This window comes from Epinephelus fuscoguttatus, linkage group LG22, assembly GCF_011397635.1.
Source record: "Epinephelus fuscoguttatus linkage group LG22, E.fuscoguttatus.final_Chr_v1".
Lineage (NCBI taxonomy): Eukaryota > Metazoa > Chordata > Actinopteri > Perciformes > Serranidae > Epinephelus > Epinephelus fuscoguttatus.
Genome location: NC_064773.1, coordinates 18,121,636 through 18,144,532, shown reverse-complemented (window position 1 = coordinate 18,144,532; position 22,897 = coordinate 18,121,636). Strand labels below are relative to the sequence as shown.

Genomic DNA, 22,897 nt, shown 5'->3' with positions numbered 1-22,897 from the left:
TACAATTAAAGACTGAAACGTACAATCAGTAGGACACAACTGAGCCTAAGTGTCACAGTCTTAGCAACACAATAACATTTTAACTGCGTTCACAAAAAGCTGTTTACAATGGCCAGTACAGCACAATAAGGCACAGAGATGTTATAGACAGTCCTTAAGCCTTCCAGTAGCAAACCATACAAATGTATACAATCAACACCAACTCATGCTGATCCTTCATAACACATCGATCCCAAAGAGAAAAATAAAAATGGAAGTTTGTTCAAGAGTTTGCAAGATTTAGTGCTGCAGATTAAGTTATAAAACACTTAGTGGAGGCAGAAATGATCCCATTGGCTCAGGGGGCAGAGATTAGCTCATTTTAAAAATCAGGGTTTTCCCGAATGGAGTTTTGAATGTGAAAATCCTGAATTCAGAATCTAAATAAAAAGTTAATTTCATTTGTGGCAAGACACCACAAATGCTCCACTGACTCTGCCCTGTAATGATAACATCTCTGCCACCTGACTGGAGCCAAATGAATGTCTGAAACTCCAATCTGCTGCCAGCTAAACACTGTGTTAGCTGATAACTGCATGTGATCCAGTAGGAAACTAAATGACATCTCTTTCAGTCTCTTTCAAACTTTAAAGGGACAGCTTACCCCAAAACGAGTTGCCGAGTGTTGGAGATAGCAGCTGTAGAGATGTCTGCCTTCTCTCCAATATAATGGAACTAGATGGCCAAAGGCTTTTTTTTTTTTTTTTTTTTTTTTGGGGTGGGGTAAAATGTAAAATGTCCCTTTAAAGCTTCATATTGCTTTCACACAACAGGAAAAAAGCTATACAGTAGTTAATAAAACAGTTTTCAGCCAGAGCATTTCCTAAAGTGAACACTTAAACACTTTTTTTTTTTTTTTTTAAGCAACAACACGTATGCGCACATACAGAAATAATCCACGAGGGGTGAAAGTATTTCATATTCATTTTAATTTAACCTCTGCTAAATTTGGTCTGAAGCAAATCTCAAAATAAACCTCTTTTTCTAAATCTACTGTACACATTGAAAGAAAGAAACAAAATATTATGAGATGCTATGCAATATCATTGATAAGGCTATCGGTGCATGTCAAATTAAATCGGTCATCTCTATTTGGATTAAATTATACATTTTGTTTTGTTCTTAGAATAAACATTGTGAACCAAAACACATAAAAAACATATTGCTTAAATCTGAACAAATAACGGCAGGTAGAGTAAGGAGAATACCATCGAATTTCAGACATGCTGTTCATTATAAGTCGTTACCAACCTCCCTTTTAGCAGAGGACAATGTTAGAGACCTCTAAACATTTTTGGCTTATGTTGTCTTAAATAAAACAATATCTACTTGTGAGCCTTCCTCACAGACTTAATATAGTATCAAGTATATCAACTATCAAGACACAAGAAAGCTATTATAGAAAAGTTATGAAAACACAATTTTGTGTCGTACATCATATTTTTGATTCCTTCCCACCGTGTTAATCACCATGGAAACCACTGCTCTAGAGATGCTCAACTTTTTGCTGCGTGCCTCCTGAACTACTGCTATTTTTTTATTGCTCTGTCTACAACCCGCTCTCTGGACACATTGCTTATTACTGATTTAAGTGAAAAACATGGAGTATAATTTACATGGATAGGAAAGCAAGAAAACAAACAAACAAAAGCAAAAAAAACATTGAAATTCAATGGTATTCCCCTTAGTTCCATCAAACCAGTACAATGTTTTGTTCTATTTGTATACATATAAATACCAAAAAATACTTATACTAACAATACCCCCACCAAAAAAACAAAAAAGTACCCATGTACTCACATTACCCATAAAACTGAAACCCTGTTTGAGCATTACAAAAAGTAATGTATGAAAAAATTACTGTGTTCTGTTGAAGTGAGAGCTTGGCTCTCTTTACCTTTTGGTCTAGGTGGTTTGAAACCAGCAGGGGGCAGTGTTATTTGGTAGAAAGTGATTGTACAACAGTCCATCCCTCACTGAGAGTCATCATGTACAGTGAGCATAGTGGCATCAGATTTCCGTGAATGAAAGTAGTCCCTCTTTCCACTAGTTAGTGCAAGCAGGATAAGTTAACATTCATAATAAAATTATTCATGTTATTCATTAACTAAAGCTGTGGGGATGGTACAGACATGGCAATATAAAAATACTGTCTAATATGGGCATGAAATGCTGGTGAACTAAGTGCATTGATGGAGAATAAATCTGAATAGCTGAGCTAACAGACCAACTCTTAACACACACAGGTGTTTGTTAAAGCTGCAGTTGGTAACTTTTTGTCATACTCGCTGAAACTGTCACTACAGCCACACATGAGGCGTAATGCTTTTAATTGCATTTGCAATAATCCACTGTAGCTGAATTAAATGACCAATCAGAGCTGAGGAGTCTGCTGAGTCAGTCAATGCTCATTAACTATAATTACACTACCAAACTAGGCAGCGCCGATCAAATAATGAATCAAGACTGTTACTGCATTTAATATTTCTCACCTAAGGTGTTTTCAGAAACATAGTTTAGTGTACTGTTGACACACCAAAATGACGTCAGAGATTAAGTGGCAACGAACGCCAACTGTTGTGTCGCCTCATGTCGCCAGCGTTTTGGCCAAACAGTTACACTGGAACACTCCACAAAGACTACGGCAAACTGCCAACCAGCACGTTCGTTCTGCACCTGCGTTAAGGGGAAATAACTCTGCACACTAGCAGTCGACAGTATTCTGTCTCTGTCATTCAAACCGGAAACAGGAAGACAGACATGATGGATTCAAGATGCTAGTTAGCATATTAGAATCACTACCTAATATTGAAAGAACAACGTATATTTACTGTGCGCTAGCAAACAATAATGCAAACAATTTCAAAACATTTATGCCAAAGAGTTCAATGGCTAAAAAATAGTCAAATTTAATGTAACAAGTTAAGTTATTTTTGCTTTCCTTACTTCCTTCTGTTCTCGTGCACTGAGCTGAAAAGCTAATCAGAGTGATTTCACAGACAGGCTCCACTGTATCAGATGCCAATTCAACATGCTGAATCAACAGCGGAGAAAAAGCCAAGGGTCGACTAGTGTCAACTGTGCAGGAGGCATTGCAAAAACTAGGGTGACAGACACTCACCAACAGCCTGACACTGGCTGACTGCCAACTGCCTGTGCGGTGTGTTGGGGCCCTTACAGCTAAACAGTACACTAAAATATGGTTCTGAATACATTTGAGGCAAGAAATAGGCAATGCAGTAACAGAACCTTGACTCATGTTTGATCAGTTGTGTTAGAGACTTTTAAAGAACATTTTTATAAAAGTTACCAACTAAAACTTTAAGTAACCACAAACTGTCCACATGTTGCTGGAGTTGCAGTCAAAACCGAGATAAGCTCTTCTCAAAATAGAAATATATGTAACACCAAGTCCAGTTCCAAAAGAAAGCTCATAGAGGTCAGGTGCTTTGCTACACTGAGAACAAAAATGTGCAAATCTTTCAAAATTATCTTATTTACAATAAATGGCATAGCAGATATTCTCAACCATGTTCCCCTGATACCCTCAGCATTCATCCAGCCAAACACAACAACAGCTGTTTCCTCCCAGTTTACTATAACCCAGAGGATATCACATTAAGTTGTGTTTGGTTGTAATGAGTCTCAGGTGAAGACGCATGGCTGTGGTTGAGCTGGACATCCATTTTCATGATTCTGAACACACATTAGACTATTCAAAGCACAGAAAAAAAGGAACAATAACATGATTTTTTTTTTGTTCATGATTGCTTTGAAAAATAACATTTGTTGGCTTTGTTAGGACATCTGAGACAGGACACCATTTGGTCAGCGTTTGAGACCAAAGCTGATGAAAACTGATCAACAGCACAGCAGGATGACATTTACAAAACACATGGAATGGACAGAATATCGAACAATATTGACATTCACAGCGACAGTTAAATTGTGACATGATATGTTCATCCAGTACATTTGTTTGCACACAATACGATTGAAAATACTGGCATACTTCATAAGCATTGAGTGATTAGTAGCATCAGTGGTGTTTCCTTCAACATGTTAACATACTGGTGTCAATGTTAGTGAATTAGTTACAGAACAACAATACATAATCTTATAGCTTTAACATTTATACAGACGTGTTAGGAGACAAATGGAAACTGATTTCTTCTGAGTTTTTAAGTTAATCACAGCAAAAAAAAAAAAAAGTGGGTCACATTTAACACAAAGGTTTATCTGCTTCGCCTAATACTATCAAGTATTCACTGTACAACTCCCCCGCAGTCATTACATTACATTTAAGGCAATGTATCATAGCATGGACTGTCACACTGACGACAAGAAATACATTTCCCTGTATAGCTGCATTAAATGTGAGAAATGATATTGCTCATGGGCTCTATGTGAAGAAAAACCACAATTATGCAGATGGTTTTTGGTCATTAATACACTGTTAAGGCCCACAGAGGAAATTACATTCAACCATAATTAAATTTATTTCATTGCAGCGGTTTTATAAAGATGTTTGGGGTGAAGTATGGCCGTTGCTCTTTTAGTGCAACATACTGTATAAGAGTGCAATATGGAACACTGGACGACTTACAGGAAGCGGTTTTATGACTTGATCGAAAGTATTAAAGTGGGACATTTGTGCAGGTTTTACTGCACGACATTACAGTGCTCAGGCGGGCAGCATAATGCACGGGCACCAGCGTCGCCAGCTGTGAACACATCTGTTCTTTATTTATGGAAGTGGCAATTTTATGGCACCCGCTTGCCATTTTAAACACAGTGTAATTAGAATTTTGAGTTCTTGCTTGACACATTTCACCAGATGGATCAACTGTTTCCGTTGCACTGGGATTGCTAACGCTGCATTCGCACGGCGAGCAACGCAATCAACAAGTCACCAGGAGGTTTTCCTTCCTCCCCCAGAGCTGACCAACCAGGGAAAAACTGCCAAAGTTTTCAGGCTCAACAGCTGTCACCATCAAGGCAGGTTTCAGCTCCTCTTTTGTTCCCTCAAGACTGTTTCAAGGCATCTTTCAGTTGCTAGGTAACAGCATAATTTTTCAACTTACCCCTCTGGTCGACTACTGCATGTATATGAAACCCTGAATTTCAGCCCTCCTGAACTGAAATGAACACTGTGGGGCATGGTGAAATTAGTTTTCTGACCTTGCTGCTCAGTGGTAGGTCGTTCCCTTCAACAGGGTATTAACTTGAGTCAGAAATAAAAGTCTGCTGTTTCCCTAAAGAAACAAACCAGCTCAAAGGTTGGATTGCAGTGGCCAAACAAAAGAATTGGATGCTGTCGTGAAACTCCAGGGTCTGTAGCACTGATTTTATTACCAATAAGTTTTCGTAGGTTTTTCCCCTCTCCCTCTGTAGACTGTGGGCTAGCAATCGTTAGCTTGAACGCACTTACTTTCTGGTAATGAAATGAGCGCTACAGACCCTGGAATTTCGCAGGTGTCGATTTCTTTCGTTTGACTACTGCAATCCAAACTTTGAGCTGGTTCCTTTCTTTAAGGAAGCAGTAGACCTTAACTTATGACATCAAGTTCATACTTTGTTAAAGGGAACAACCTATGACTGAGCGGTAGAAAATTGAAATTGTCATTTTCCCCATTTTCTGTTCAGGATTAAGTTCAGGGTTTCATATGTTGTTTTCGTGCTGTAGTGGCTGGAACGGAAGTCTAAGTCTTACTAAAAATGTCTTTTTCTAGCAACAGAGAGATGTTTAGAACATTTGCCTTTCAGTTTTCCAACTGATGTGATAGACTTCTGGAAGAGGCATGGTAAAAACTGATGCTTGGAGAATGGGTTTATTCATCATTATGGCTAATAATAATATCCAAAATTGTTTTATCTGTTAATTTTCTATGCCAACAAATTAGCACCTGTGATTGTAGCTCATCTGATCGGTCCAGTTTTTCAAAATGCGCATAATCAAGTTATTCGCAGCATGAATGCACAGGCAGCAATCAAGCGGTACTCAAAACTTAACAGACATTGGCTTTGTTAGCATCAAACCAGTGACCTTTCACTCACAGAAAAGTTTTTCTTACCACAGAGTAATGCGCTCACTGCTTTGGTGCCATGCTATTGATCCAGTGGCCCAAAATTGTGAAGCCTCAGTGGTCCAAAAAAATGTCCCATTGGACCAAAAGCCCATTTCTCCAACAGCCTCTTATCCCTAAACCAAACATTCATTGCACCAAAGTCCCATTTTTCCAAAAACACACACTCCCACTGTTTCCCAGGGACAATTCAGCCATTGATCTCTGTGTTTTTATCGACCCATCCCTGCTTTTCCAGCAACTTTTGTGCTACCCACTGTTGGTGTTTAAAGCCAAAACATGATCTTTTCCTAATCATAACCAAGTGGTTTTTGTGCCTAAACCTAAAACCACGTTAACCACAGCATTGTTAACAAATGTAATGTATCCATGTTTTACAGAAACGTACAATGAGAAAAACAATTTCTGGTGGCTGCGTCTAACTGCAGGGAGTATGTATTTTCTGAGAACCTGGACTTTTGAGCAACGCATGTTTGTTTTTGGGACATCAGGCTGTCTGAGAAATGGACTTTTGGTCCAATGGGACATTTTTTTGACAAACAGGGCTTTGGAATTTTGAGCCATCAGAGCAATGGGGAGCCCCCACTACTTTCTCTTGTTAACTTAACCTTTGCTTGTTTACCAAGACTTCAGTGTGTTATGAAGAGGACAGAGTTAGTTTTGAATATGGATTTAGTTTGCTGGTGTTTCTGGAACAGTGGCAACACGCTGATGCTGCATTCACGTCATATCGGAAGACATAGTAGAAGAAGAGAATGACGCTTGTTGCTGCAGCTTGGAATATTTGAATTTGTTGAGACAAATGGAGATAATTCAAATAAACCATTAACAAACAGAAGTAGATAATACTTATCTTCAGCAGTGTTGATTGTCTGCAAATTTAACTTATTTTCTTTTTTGCCAACATCTGTGGATTTGCTGCTAATGGTAGTTCTCAGTTGACACCACAATTTAGATGTTCCTCCATATAATATAATCCTACATCCTGATTGCAGCTAGGTGTTTGCTATAAATGTACTTTTCCCCCCAGCTACAGTCTTTTGTTTACAGTAAATCCAATATGAGGTGAACGTGGCAAAAAAAGAAATACAGTTAGTACTACATTGTTTTCCGTGCCATTTTCTGAAATTTTGTCTCCTCATATGCATACAGTATCTTACACTTTTCTCTGTGGTTAATATTTCTGTTATAGTCACAGCCTGCTACAACACAGTTGTTGCTTTGGCAGTTAGTTTTACAGAAGTGTGGAGGACCCCGAATAGAGCCTGTTGGAACACCGAGAGGCACCTCTTGGCTTGGAGCTCAGTTTGATCGTGACAAAGGGTGTTGCAGGGCTGACGTGGAGTTGAGGGTGAGCTATTGGCAGAGCAGAAGGATCTAGATGTTGGTTTCCCGCTGCATAGGTTCCTCACCCTTTTCACTTTTGTCGACCAGCTCCTGTGAAGCCTGGGCTTCTCCATCAGTCTCCTTCTGATCCCGAGCTTGGTCCGGATCTTCCGTCTCAGTCCGTTTGTACATCTCTGCACTCTTGCGCTCACGCTCCAAAAGTCTGTAGTTAATGAAGTTTCCAATGAAGAGCCAAATACTGGCAAAAATGACGACACTTCCACAGCAAAAATACATGTACTTGTAGTTTTTTGTGAGATCGACCAGTTTCCCTGCAAGACAGCAAAAGGGTTTTCAGTGATGTGAGGTATCTGCACAGTTATATAATCTTAAATTATTGCCAAGTAGAATTGAGATTTACAGTTAGATTTACAGAAAACATGTCTAAATGTCAGCTATTAATTCTAACCATTTGAGTAACCACTTGGTCATACCAAAACTTCAAAATGTTTTTAAAAACACCTTTATTGAATAATTTGTGTGAACATGTCTTCCCGTTAGCATCCAGGCTAACTCATTGTCCCATTAGCTACTGTGTTTTTGTGACAGCCCATCACTAGCTCTCTGGTGTGACCAGGCATTAAGAGAAACGTTGGTATTTTCCAACCTGCACTGTCAATTTATGTCAAATAGAAATGCTTGTTTTTGCCACCTAAACGCTCAGATTGTTATTAGAAGTGTCAAACAACATTATGGAAAGGAACCCACAGAGATAGGAAACTTTTTTCTTACCTTTTCTTGGTCTGTTTGTTATTGTGACCAAGTCTCACAAATGAAAAGTCTAAATCTGAAAATCTCACAAGATGCGACTTGTTGCAGGAAAAACAACGGTGTAAATGTTAGTGAGTGTTGTTAAGAGTTTGTTGTGTTGGCGAAAATAAGCATAGCTCAGTCTTATTTAAAAGATTTTCAATGTCATGAATATGAATATTAAGCTGTTTTCAACAATTTGAAAAAATCTGCCAGATATCATAATGAGACTTCTCCTTGAGCAAGACTTGGTTACACACACAAACAAACTCAAGTGAAAGGTAAGGAAGAAACCTTTCATTTCTTTGTAGTGATCCTTTCCATAATGTTGTCAGACAATCTGAGCCTGTCAGTGGCCAAAACAAGCACCTACAGTAAACATAAATTGAGAATGCACAATTGCCCCAAGTGGTTACATTAAAGCCTGTTTCGTTGCTGCTCTCTCTGCATCTCTCTTAATACTAGACCACTTTTAAAAACTGTTGTTCTCATGTGTCACTTGGACACAAAACATGGAAAATATAGTGTCTAGGTTAAAAAAACAACCGAAGTTTCCCTTTAAAAATGTTGTGAATTTAATGGACACTGATAACTATAAAGGCTAAGATCACTTGAAATTGCAGGTAGTAAAAATTGTACGTGTAAGTAAGTGAAATAAGTTCTCAGACAGACAGATCGTACCTGCTAGAGGTGGACCAATGAGGACCGGGCAGCACTCCACAATGGTGGTGAGTCCTACAGCACTGGAGAACCTCTGAGCCCCAACCAGGTCCATCAGTGTTTCAAACAGCACTGAGCTGACCATGCCGAAGGCAAAGCCGAAGAACATTGAATACACCACCAGACCAGTGTAGCCCTCCGCCAGTGGGCAGAGGATATGGCACACCCCATTGTACAGCACAGCAAAGCTGAAGAAGTACTGGATTTTGGGCCGGATCCACCGTGAGTTGGCGAGTAGCCCCATGGTGGGCCTGGCAACCATGTCGACAAAAGCCAGAATTGAGAGCAGGAAGGCAGCCGAGTACTCATCCACACCTATGTCTTTAGCGTAGGCTGCAAGGAAGACAATAGGTGCGAAGAAACCCAGGAACATGATGACATTACCTGAAAGGTAAATGAGAAAGCCACGATGCTTGAAGAGTGATAAGTCCAGGTACTTGTTGATTGTTTGCCAGGTAGTGTGCTTCTCTTTTGTTGTGGTGGCAACAACGGCTAACTCTTCATCCTTCTTGAGCTTACTGGGTGGTGGTACCAGAGGCCTCATGAGGGAACCAGCCACACAGCAGTTAAGTAGCAGGCCACCCAGGATGAGGAAGCTGCCTCTCCAGCCGAACTGGTTGATGAGGTACTGGTTAAGAGGAGCCAAGGTGCTGAGGAACACTGGACTGCCAGCCATTGCCAGCCCGTTAGCAATGGGTCGCTTTTTATAGAAGTATTTTCCTATCATAGTCAGCGCTGGCTGCAGGTTGAAGGCTAGTCCAAGTCCTATGAAGAAAGATGACAGAGGCACATTAGACTTGTAACAATCATGCTGCAGCTGTTGGTGGACTGTTTTACTCATCTAAATAAGAAAACAGTTTTTTAAATTACACTTTGTTAGAAGTAACTAAATACCTCTGAACTTAGTGCTGTAAGATCAAGCTAGCAACATTTTTTTAGCCATACTAACATTGTACAATAGTTTTATGGCCAGGTATCCGCAAAACTACTGACGTTACCATCAACCTCAGTTGCACTGATGGTTGACACTAATTAGAAACTGTTGAATGCTAAACTAAGATCGTGTAAAAGGTTAACACTATACCTGCTAAACATCTGCATGTTAGCATTTCCACTGCAAGCATGTGTCCACTCTAGTGTTAGCATTTAGCTAGCATGGTTATACACACTCTTAGGCTCAATCCCAATACACCCCCTACTCCTACCATTCTGCCAATACCCCTCCATTTTGCACGTTGTAGAGGTGTAATGATTCATTAATTTGGATCGATATATATCGAATCCATGATCAACGATCCAATATAATCAATGCAAAATGAAAATATTGATCCATATCATCATCTTTAGGATAAGCCTTTATTTTGAAATTCTATGTCACTGTCAAACAGCGGCAGTCAAATCTTCTTCTTCTTCAAGTCTTGGCAAGCAGCCAAGAAAATGACGATGAAGATAACGTTATTTACGGTTCATTATACGGTTCAACAGATGAGATAAAATACTCAGGAAGCATGACTTATCTACCTAGATGGACATCTTACTCTGTCTTACAATGTTTGGCTAAAAATGTGTGCACATAGGCTAAATTTCAGCTGTGTTTTTCTGGTGGGAGATGCAGTGACTTAAACCAACAGTGCGTAAGAAAAAATATAAATAATTCTTGCAACTGTGAAGCTATAACCAGAAGAAAACTCCGCTAGCGGCTAGGCTAATTTATACAATGTAAATTTACTTTTTTATTTTGGGTGAGGAGCAAAAAACAACTTTTCTTTTTTAACCTTGATAGTTATTATTGAGCTGAATTTTATACTTTTGTCAATGAGCTTGTTGTTTTATGGCTGTTGGGAGAAGTTTGCCTTCAAGATTTTTGGCCAGTTAGCCCTGGCATTTTAGGAAACAGATGATAGTTTGAGTTAAAATGAAAAGATTTCTTCCAGAAAGATATTTCTGACAGAAAGCTCTGAGGGTTAACTTATCCCATGTGCTGTTTTATGTGTGCTGGTGGAGTCAATTTAAAGCAATTCAAAGCAAACTTTACTGCACTTAAGTGGTTACTATTAATGATCATATGATATCCTCTCGTTATTGAATAAAACTTTAATTGAATCAAATCAAGCCATATCGTATCTGATTTGTGCAAGACTTTATGATATCTGCAAATATTTCTACATCGTTGTCTGCTTTGAATTGAAAAACTCAATATTTAACCATGGTAATGCTGCACTGTTGAATGGACCCAATTCTTGTTGGGATAAAGGGGTGGAGTGAAGTGTTAGCTGTGATAGCTGTATGAGAAACAAAAAAACCCTATATTTTCGTTGTTAATAAAAACTTTAAATGTTTCAGTAGCTAACCAGCTAGCAAGCCATATTGTATTTGCTGATTTGTGCAAGACTGTGCCACATTTTGACATATTTCTACATCCCATTCTGCTTTGATGGCATATTAAACTCAAAATTTAACCAAAGTCACTGCTGCACTGTTGAATGGACCCAATTCTTGTTGGGATAAAGGGGTGGAGTGAAGTGTTAGCTGTGATAGCTGTATGAGAAACAAAAAAACCCTATATTTTCGAGAAACAAAAAAACCCTATATTTTCGTTGTTAATAAAAACTTTAAATGTTTCAGTAGCTAACCAGCTAGCAAGCCATATTGTATTTGCTGATTTGTGCAAGACTGTGCCACATTTTGACATATTTCTACATCCCATTCTGCTTTGATGGCATATTAAACTCAAAATTTAACCAAAGTCACTGCTGCACTTTTTACTGCCCCTCTAATATCAGTACATACTGACAGGGTAGGAACACGGGTTGCTAACGTTAGCCTACAGAGCACTGATAGTGGCCTGGTCATGAAAAAGTTTCATCTGGTATTTGATTATTTGTTTTATGGCTTGATAGTGTGAAATCAAAGGTGTGGACAAATCCTGAGTGTTCAGGCAACCACAGAAGGGCAATTATAGCCCACACGAGAAACGCTTCCTGCCGTTTTTTACACTAGCGTTGACAACTACCGTATCAGGGTCCTGAAGGGTTTTCCCATTTTATTGGGGAGGACTTCAACCACTACACCTTGTAACTCTGTTCTGAGGAGTAAGGTGGCACTAAGAAATAAGCGCCCCTTTTCCACCGCAGGAACTTTTATCAGTTACCCAGAATTTTGAAAAACCTTTCCCTCAACACCTTTCCCTCAACCCCGCATTTACCCTGGAAAAAGTATCTAGTCAGAGGGTAGGACTTTTCAGATTACCCGGAATTCTTGAAGGGCTGGGCTGTGTGCTGAAGAACGCTGGTAGACTAACTTAGCTTGACACTTATCTTAAAATACTTTTAAACTTAGCTGCTGGCTGAGACAAAACAGCCCCAACTCTCTACACCAGCATGTAATCAGCCAAGCTGGCAGAGCCAAATACAGGGCACATGCCTAATCATCTGTGTCATCACGCTCATTTGAATACATTTTCCGGAACTTTGAGGTGTGGTGGAAACACAAACCATGCAGACTACCAGGAATTATTTTACCCAGGTAAACAATTTCCTGGTAATAAAGTTCCTGGAAATGTTGGTGGAAAAGGGGCTAAGAGGTAGGAGTAAAAATAAGAAATGTGACTGGGCCTTATTCTTAACCTGCAGAAACCTGAGGATATTTCTTCTATTATACATTTCCCAATAACAGGTGTTCCTTAAAGGCTTTCTGCACACATCCCTATTTTCAAATGGAATACTATAAAAGCTTCTTTGAGCAGTATTTTTATATTGTTATGTAAAAATCACTGAGTGTGAATTATTCAAGAGCTTTGGTGCAGGCCAAGACAGTTAATGGTTTGCGGTGTACGTGTGTATTGATTATTAGGTGGTAGATTCATGTAATTTCACTTGGATTTAAATGGGCTGTTTATTGACACTTACACTGTAACTACAACAGATCAAATATTTTGGTCGAGCTGCTACATTTTAACCCCTACCATGAGTAAACTGTAGGGAAGTATATTTAATTATGTCATAACAATGCATGATTAAATGAAGTTAAGAACCAAAATAGATTAAAACAAGCAAAGCAAGAGTTCCTTCCTGCAACAACAGGTATATTTTTAACCTGCTCCTTAGAAGCACAGGTTCATCACATTAACTTAAAGTGGATTTAGACGGACTTACCACCGATAACTCCTATGCAGAGGTAAAGCTGCACCACACTGGTGCAGAAGGAAGCTAAGATCATGCCAGTGGCACAGAGGCAGCCACCCATCATGACGATGGGCCTGCAGCCATACGTGTTGACCAGTACACTGCTGATGGGACCTGAAACACATGGAAAACATGAAATTAACCCACGCGTCGGATGTTTACAGTGGTGAGGATCACGCAAAGTCATTGCATAATGATTTAATCCGGTTAGGGTTGCACGCCAACAGGAGCCCAGCTTCTATTAATAGCAGCAACTGAGCTGTTGCAGTTTTTAAACATGGCACTCCCATTGTCTCGTGCTAAATCAATTAGAGCGAGGTAGCTGACAGAGTGAAGGATGACAGAAGGCTTACATATCATTTTCTGTTCTACATAATGTTTTTAAGATACGGATCAGGTGCATCAGTCATATCTTTAAGCTACACAGTGTGCAAAGGAGCCGCATACATCACAATTCATTTCACTCATAAATAAAGCAAATGACAAAGCACTTTCTTATTTCTGTAATTTGCTGGGTATGTAATGTTTACATCATTACACATTATTTTATACAGTCTATGGTTTACATTCAAGCAGCTGGGATCTCTTTGTTACAGAGAGCCAGCAGAAAAAGTCTTAAATTGGGTTAATTAGGTTGAAACAAGATCCCCAGTTTACCCATATTATCTAAATGATTCAATTAAAAGTGAAACAAAGATCAACCACAACAATTTTAACCAAGCCGCCCCAGTAAAATGTCACAGCCACTTAGTCATTAGTTCGAGGTCCACACAGTTTAATACATTCAGCATCATACTTGTGTTTGGCCATTTCGTTGAGCTTGTTCACCGTCTCTGTTAAGTAGCTGTCTGTTAGTCACTCACTCTGCAGCAGAAGATGGCACATCAAATTAAAAGCTCTGTGCTAGAAATATACTGTACTTAAAAAAAAAAAAAAAGGGTTCACGAGTCAGTTGTGGTCCATTCAGAATGGGCCATGACCCAGTTTTGTACTGCAAACCACCAGGTGGGAACCACTGTGCTAAATTTCCCCGCGGCTAAGTGAAAACAACCAATCAGAGCTGAGGAGTCTCTAACGCAGCTGGTAATCATGTCAGTCACTGCCCATAAACTCCAGTCAAACTGTCAAACTAGGCAGCGCTGACCAAATATGAATCAATCATCTGTCTTTGAATCACCTATTTATCATCTCAAATGTACATATTTTAGTGTACTGTTTAGCTGTAGTGCTTCGTTTTGGGTCAACTGTTTTCAACATGGTGGTTCAGTTTACAGCTTTCAACAGTGGGTTTATCAAAGTTTGTTGTTGCTGTTGCTGTCTGCTGCTGGAAACAAATTTCATGAGTGTGGTGACACTGAACCACGACACTAAAGTTGCAGGCCAGAAAACCAAAACAAGCTGAAAAATGCTACGAAGATTTGTTAAGCTAACAGGAATGGCAGAGTTAGGTGATAATTCTCTGTGGGTTCATCACTACAACGGACATCTTTTGATCATATAGTGTCAGGATGCTCCTAACAAGTAATTTTCCTAATGTTTAAAAACATACTATACAGAATTTTTCAAGGACTCACAGAAGTAATACCTCTAAATTATAAGTTATGACTCAATAGAAGTGTGTGGCAGTGAATTTTTAGCAGAGTCTGTCTTTTCAGCGTCGTCTTTTTTTTCTGTGTTTGGGATGTTTGTGGGCGTGTACCCCCACAGCGCCGAAAAACAAAGCGAGGCAAAATGCCCAACAAACTCTCACTGGCAAGGGTGTTCGCAGACAGTAACCGACAATCCTGTGTAGTGTACCTTTAAATAGAAGTTTAGACCCAGTCTTGTTGTCTTAATGTAAGAAAACACTCAACACAAAATAGTCAAAACTGAGCCAGCTTTCAAAACAGCGGCGGCAGGTTGCGTCTGAGATCCTGAGTGTAGAGCTGATCTTCTTCCAGATGTAACGCTCTGGGTAGCCGAGAACTAAAATGATAAACACTTCCATATTTACCAATGACTGACATTTACGGAAGAAGGGAAAGATATCTGTGATTGGTTGCGCCCTGAAAAATAGGTGCTCGGGAATGAGTCCATGCCAGGAAGGTGTGCTCTGGCGTTTATAGCCGCCTGCCATGCGTCTACATTGGCATATGTATGGCCCCTAATAGTGCATATTAGAGTTGGGCGATCTTGTCCATATCCTGTCGTCCTATCGCCATCTAGTGAAATCGCAGATGAACGATGTCACGGGGGGGGGGGGGGGGGGGGTCAGATTTTACGACCGCGCGGACTCCGCGCACCAGTGACTGCTCGGCGTGTATTTTTCGCATCTGGGATTTTTCACGGACATTTTTACAAGAAACTACAACGTGGAAGTGCGCTCGACTATGAAAGCCCGAGTGACTGCAGACATTCCTCGCAGAGTCTGCTCCGCTTATAGTACGCCCGAGTATGCTTGTGTCGAGCGGGTGGAGGCGTTGATCCCCCCACCCTCCGCTCTCTCACTAATCAGCCTCCCTCTGTCTCCTCTCACTCAGCCTCGTTCAGCCTCGATCTCGTCAGCATGCTCCACACACGCGCTCATCGTCATTTAAAAAAAGACATTGTGAAACAACCCTTCTATCGCCAATGGGCGATCGGATCGCCCATTGGTACAACCCTAGTACATATCCCTAATTTGATCCACTGTTAATATAAAACTGTGAATTAATTCAGCTTTAAAATGTTCGTATGACTGGTAGAAATGATAGTTACAGACATTTGTTGTGAGTTCAGCCCTGCCAGTCTCCGAATACAAGATGAACGGAAAAAGCATTTTGAAATCTGAAATGACTTTCCTCTGCACTAATGAGTCAGCATCTGTATTCTCCGTTATCACTGTAAATGTTCCGTCCACTAATGAGGTGACTCATAACTAATTTCAGAAAAGCCAATAAGTTTCCGGAGTGAAGAAGGTTGTTTTTTTCCAAGGAAGCTCAATATGTTTTGAATTTCCGAATTACGACTCGGTTCACTGAATTTCTGATTGAAGTCTACATTTTACATTATATTTGTGTTACTTTGTGTTCTGTTGTGTACGTTCTTCCTCTTGAGGTATATGAGAATATTTGATCAGTTTTCTATATCTTGGTACATCACATTTTATGAATAATGCGGCTGCTCAAAGAACTTTTTAGGAATCTGCATCTTATAATTGACGCTGTCTCCTTTCCCTTTGCTGAATTTTAAGCACAGGAGGTGTAAATCGAGTAGGGAGAGAAAAGTAATGAAAGATGTATTTTTTTTTTTTTTTTTTGAAATAATACTCTCATTACCAGCCAGAAGATGTATCATATTTCTGCCAGGCCCAGTGCAATTTAAAAAGCCACAACGGGCGAAGAGTCATCTGACTTAATTTGCTCTGCATGAATCTTTTTTCGACCTTGAGGAAAGTTCCCCTCATTTGCATCCACAGCAGTGATCAGTATTCTCTGGGGCTCAGTGGGACCCGAATCGGCCGAGATGAGGAAGCCCCTGAGCCTGCACATTACCTCCCTTGAAAAAGGCTTATCATCTTCTGGCCAGACGCGGCGTGGACTTCATTACACAGTGGACAAAACCCCAACTAAATATAACCACCTAGATCCCAAAAGGGAATGACACATATAGAAATGTGTCTAACCGTTTTTTCCACGACCCTTTAATGTGAGCTGCGGCGAAGAGGCTGGTACGGCTCGTGATGATGTGAGGATGCTGGCTATCCGTCACACTTTAAATGGGATAAAGTCGACAGAAATGGAAGCAAACAACTTTTAAAAGCTGTTCTGCTGCAAGAGGACACAGACATGGTGTTCTGAAGTGACTGTGTCTGGCTGCAGACCCATTACACAGACGTTTTACAGGGGACATGATGAAGGGTAAACCAGCCTAACCCCAGTTTATTTCTGTGATAAAAGTTTATCCACAGTTTAAGTTGACATGAGGCTCTGAGGTGAAGTTTAGAGCTGTGTAGCAGTAACCAGCATCACAGTGGATGATGCTAACATGGTAATGTTACCACCAGGGCTGCTTTGAGCAAAGCCATTATCAGTGGAGCTGCTCAGTGGCCAGCAGATCCGACTGTGGTTGTACTGGATGATGAAAACTGATGCTAAAGATAACTGCGAGAAAGAATCAAAACATTATTTCTACACTATACTTAAAAGATAGAGTCATTCTGATACCGCATAATCTATTAATAAACTTTAACGTAGCTTAACACGCAGATAAAATAGCATTTTTCCGGTTGTCAATTTTTCTTGGCCGCTCCAAAACTGTAGCCTACACAATGAGTTGCACTGTGTAGCCACTAGGGGTGGGAATCACCAGAGGATCCACGGTACAATGTTAACACAAAACTTAAAGGGACTCTTACCTTTCTTACATTTCACACAGCACTTAGAAAAAATTTGAACATCCACAACTCCCGCCTCCCTCCAAAGTCCCATCCCCCTCCTCCGTTACGTCCTCATTACGTCTAAGATAGATGTAGTTGTTGGCAAGGTAACGTTAGACACAAGGAAGAGGAGGGCGAGTGTAACGTTACAAATGCAACACCAGAGTTTTAAAACTCAACCAGAGTCATTGATTACTGATGAGTTTTAGAATAAGGTTACAGTGCTAACGTTAGATAGTAGCGTTAACGTTACTAGTCAGTGGAAACGCACAGGGAAGATAACGTTAATGTTTCAGAGGCTACGCTACAGTAGGCCATTAGCGACTGGATGCTGTGTTGTCATTTATAACGTTATGAACTCAACTGAACTTCTTTTTTTTTATCATTTTTGCGATGATGTGGCGCGAGCGGTTATGTCAGTCGGAGGCCTCCACGTGGGGAAGACAGACAGGACAGGAGAAAACTCCGACCAATCATTGCATTCAGACCGGAGTTTTCTTAGAACCATATGAGAATGGTATAATTTTGAGTTTTCATCTCTGGTGGAATTCACTTACATTTTAGTGTGCCATCAGCTTATTAATAGCATTTTAACCTAAACAAAGAAAAGTGTAAAATTTCCAGAAAGGTAAGTGTCGCTTTAAGTCACGATATAACATTTGTGCGATTTTAAACAAGTTACGGTATGATGAGTATTGCACTAAATATATTGCGATACATTGAAATTTATTACCTTTTTTCAATTCCCCAAAGGAAAACTTTGTCAACATCTACTGTATTTTATCTAATACGATAAAGTTTTCAGCCTGTTCATCTCACTTCATCAATGTTTTTTGCAGCAAAAGTATGCTAGGCAACTTACCACCAAAACTGTGGATCAATGGGGAACTATAGGCACTGGAGTAAAATCTTCCACCCCATAACTTATGTTAGAGTGACTACTATTGATACCTGTGCTAATATCCATGTTATCGCTTCGACACGTATGCTAGAATACAATCTGGTTGCCATGGTAAGAGATTAATGTCCAACTGTTAACCACATCCCCATTCTTGTACCCTTTCCCCACCAGATTTAGCCTGTGTAGGCAGATTTTTTTAAATATCTGTAAAAAATAGACTCCTTTCTCTCATTGACAGTAGACGAGAATACCCTCTTTTTTTTCCCTAGTGTGTCACGTTTGATGTCACGGACAGGCCAGTCTGTCTGTCTGTGTCTGCCAGAGACAGACGGTATTTTGTGGCTGCCCATCTTTGTGTCACGCTGAGAAAGAAGCTAAAATTAGCCCTTCCACCCGGGTTTCTGTATTTCCATCACCTGCAATCAGAGGCAGTCGGAGCTGGAGCGAATAAATACACGTGACTATGGCAGACTCAGTTGTCCCAAGAATAAATGCTGATCATAGCAATCACTCCATTAATTTGGACAATTCACAGAACTCACTGACAATATTTAAATGTCTTTGTTGAAGAAATATGAAAACTGTATCACAGCATGCTCTATTGATTATCTAATCCACAGTAATATGCACAGTAAAAGACTGCTGAGGCTAAGTGCTCAATCAGTTACACATGCAGGAAACCTCATGGTGCTGCTAAAGTAGAAAAGACTTTTCATGTTCATGAAAACGTTCTTCAGGGACTCTCAGGTAGAGCAAAGAGAAAATTGTTAAAGGCTTTTATTTAGTTGGGAATAATGGCTTAAAGCACCAACTGGGTCTTTATCATAGTGGAAATAAAAACAAGTTAATGGCACCTGGCGTATTAGACAAGAATGGAAAAATATGTTTTCATAAATGAAAGTATAATTACTTCAATGCTTGAGTGAAACACAAGCTTCTGTTTCAGTTTGCCACCTGACAAACAGGTTTGCTCTATGGTTTATGCGTCACCCTGGCACCTACCTGTGTTCATAGCTGACAGTGAACATTACACGTGTGTTGCCACACTACCTCGCCCCAAGGTCAAGCCTCTTTCTCTGTGTGTCTGGATTAGCGACACTGATCCAACACAAACACACAGCTTTAACACGTCATCACAGAGCGACGCTCGCTGTGCTGGGAGAGTGAGGGATGGTTGGCTCACAGCTGTCTGATGCAAATCTGTTAAGGATTGCGCCGAAGAGCTGAAACACGCCCAACCCTGTTTTTTTTCCCATGAACAGTCAGTGACACTGAATGAGAGCCGTCTGTGGAGTGTACAGCTTTGAACCACACCTAGTTCCACTTCATTTACAAGCTTACACCTAGTACAAAACAAATGGTCCTCGCTTTCCCCTCTTTCACAATGGCAACGGTACATTACAACTATATTACAATGTCCTGGAAAAGATGTGCAGAGTGATTTGCATGATTGTTCAGGCAACGGACAATGCATATTATCAGGGAGGGTTACATGAGGCCACCTTACTCCAGGACTCCATGATACCTTGTGTGAGTTATAGGTGCGACTCCACACCTCTACCATCTCTGACAGCCATCTCAAAGCATTGGTGGTATTCCTTAGTTATTAGCATAACATTGTGTTACATTTAATGGAGCTGAGCTATAGAGATTGACCAGTTTAGTGGCCGTACATTGTTATCCGTCACTCCAATGGCAGTGGCCGATGTTTCCATTTTGTCACATTACATGTAGTCTCGCTCACCAGACCTTTCTCAAGAAAAGAAAGGTCTGGCTGCGCCGACTCTCACTTTAAGATTGGAGAAAAAAATGCCCCGGCTTTTTTTAATTTCTTTCAACCAATCATAATCGTTCTTCGCAGTGCCACAGCAACGGTGCGCTTGCAAAAATATTGCCGGGGGGAAAACAGGTTTTGGTGTAACACGCCCACAAAAATATTGCCTACAGGACGTGAACCATGGCAGAAAAATGGCTCCCAGCAAGATCAAACACCTCAAAAGTTAGTAAAGGATGTGTTGAAAACTACACAACCAGAGGTGGTAGGGCGGGACTTCAGCGGGTGGCTCGTTCCGCCCAATGAGAGGCTGATCTATGCAGCGAACTTCCGGCAACTCAGTCTACATTACATGTCATTTTGCTCAGGCTAAAAAGCAGTGCTTGAGAAGGATGGCATCCTGTTGTCCTGGGAACAATAGAGAACATGTATGAGGCGAACAGAGATCTTCCCGGTACGCCTTTGGGATGAGAAAATGTAGTAAACTCACTGTCAGTGCATTGGAGAGTAGTTAGCATTAGCTGTTAGCCGCCTGTGATTGGAACTAACTGCTAACGGAGATTGTTAAATTATGATGCGTTCAAGCTCTATTCAGTAAGAATTTGCATTGGGTGATAGTAGATTTTAAATGTTATCATGATTTGTTAAAATGCAATCTTGTACAATGTAGTTTTTGACTGGAAACCTGAATAAATGCAGCTGTTTGACAGAGAAATCTGTTGATGTCTTCACAGCAATATGAAATAGATATTAGAGAGGGAAGTGTGATGTATTACATATTATAGAAAGGCTTTTGAAGCAGTTTTTTTTTCAAGATGTTTCTTATGTAAAAGACGGTTATATTAAAGGTTGTGTCATGAATTTGAATAGTTGAAGTTGTGCTCAATCAAAGGGCTGAATGACTTTCCGCAACTGCTTATTCTGGTACAGGGTCGCCAGCGGGGGGGCTGGAGCCTATCCCAGCTGACACTGGGCGAGCAGCGGGGTACACCCTGGCCAGACCGCCTGACTGACTGATTCTAGAAAAAGTAGTTGCAAACCAGTTAGTGACAGCGTTGAACAGTTACAGTATCTTAGATAAATTTCAGTCCGGTTATCGTCAGTTACATTCCACATAAACTGCTCTACTCAGGGTCTCCAATGACATCATGATGGCCTCCGATGCCGGTAAATCCACTATCCTGGTTCTGCTTGATCTCAGTGCAGCCTTTGGCACTGTTGATCACCACATCCTTTTAGACAGGCTGATAGACAGGGTAGGAATCTCAGGGACTGCCCTCCATTGGTTTAAATCCTATCTGTCTGATTGATCCTTTTCTGTGGCTGTTGGCCCTCATAAATCAGAGTTTGCCCCCCTTTCTTGCGGGGTGCCCCAAGGTTCAGTGCTTGGGCCTATCCTCTTTACGCTATACATGCTCCCTCTCAGAGATGTCATCAGCAATTTTGAAGGTATCTCATACCATATGTATGCAGATGACCTCCAGTTATATTTTTCTTTTAACCCTGATAGGACCAATGGAATTGACTCACTGTACGATTGTATGAATGTAATTAAGGACTGGATGGCTTCTAACTCCCTTCAGTTAAACGCTGCTAAAACTGAGATTATAATTTTTGCACCTGATGCCTCAGCATCTAAAGTGGCCAGCTGCTTAGGGTCCCTCAGTGCAAATGTGCGCCCCAAGTTGAGAAACCTTGGGGTCACATTTGATCAGGCCATGCTCTTCGATGACCACATCAAAACTGTCACTCGCTCCTGCTTTTTCCACCCAAAAACATTTCCAAACTCAGATCCATGTTAACTTATTCCAAGCTAGAAATGATCATCCATGCTTTTATTTCCTCACGTCTAGATTACTGTAATTCTCTTTTCACCTGTCTCAATAAAACTTCATTAGACCGCCTCCAACTAGTCCAGAACGCTGCCACCAGGCTTCTGTCCAGATCTCATAAGTTCACTCACATCACTCCAGTTCTGGCATCCTTGCACTGGCTCCCTGTTAATTTCAGGATCCAGCACAAGATTCTAACCATCACTTACAGAGCCCTCCATGGTCAAGCACCTGCAGATCTGGTGTCCTTTCACTGTCCTGTCAAGTCACTGCGGTCCGCTGAAGGCCACCTACTTACTGTCCCTCACACAAGGTTAAAGAAGAAAGGTGATAGAGCCTTTAAGGCTGTTGCACCGAAATGGTGGAATGCACTACCTCATGAGCTGAGAGCGGCCTCTTCCGTGGACATTTTTAAAAAGCAGTTAAAAACACATCTGTTTAGGCTTGCATTCCATTAATTGTCCACTGTATCATCTCTGTATTTCGCTGTACTTTACTTTTTTTTGTGTATTTTGCATTGTTTCTGTTATTGTATTTTTTGTATTTTATCTTGTGAAGCACTTTGTGAGTCCTCTCTGTGAGAAGTGCTATATAAATAAAATTTACTTACTTTCTTACTACCACAGGGCTGACTTAAAACATTTTGTTTGTTTTACATGCGCAAAATGGGGAATAAATGCCAACAAAAACAAATTAAACAACAACAGTATCAATATCAGCTATCAGCCAAAGTGTTATTTTATACATCCACACCAACCCAGAATTTCACAACTGGTGCATCCCTACCAAGCTTGCTTCCAGGGAACATCTACCCTTACGGTTGATTCAT

General features: G+C 40.5%; 1 protein-coding gene across 1 annotated transcript in view; it reads right to left on the bottom strand.

Annotated features, from left to right (window-relative positions):
* Positions 1 to 704: 704 nt before the first annotated feature.
* LOC125882567 (monocarboxylate transporter 2-like) overlaps positions 705 to 22,897 on the bottom strand; it is a 46,258-nt gene continuing 24,065 nt past the window's right edge. The window contains exons 3-5 of the mRNA XM_049566345.1: positions 13,136 to 13,279; positions 8,943 to 9,746; positions 705 to 7,783 (exon numbers count right to left, since the gene is read on the bottom strand). Of these exons, the coding sequence (XP_049422302.1) occupies positions 7,503 to 7,783; positions 8,943 to 9,746; positions 13,136 to 13,279 (1,229 nt within the window). The 3' untranslated portion in view covers positions 705 to 7,502. The remainder of the gene's footprint in view (positions 7,784 to 8,942; positions 9,747 to 13,135; positions 13,280 to 22,897) is intronic.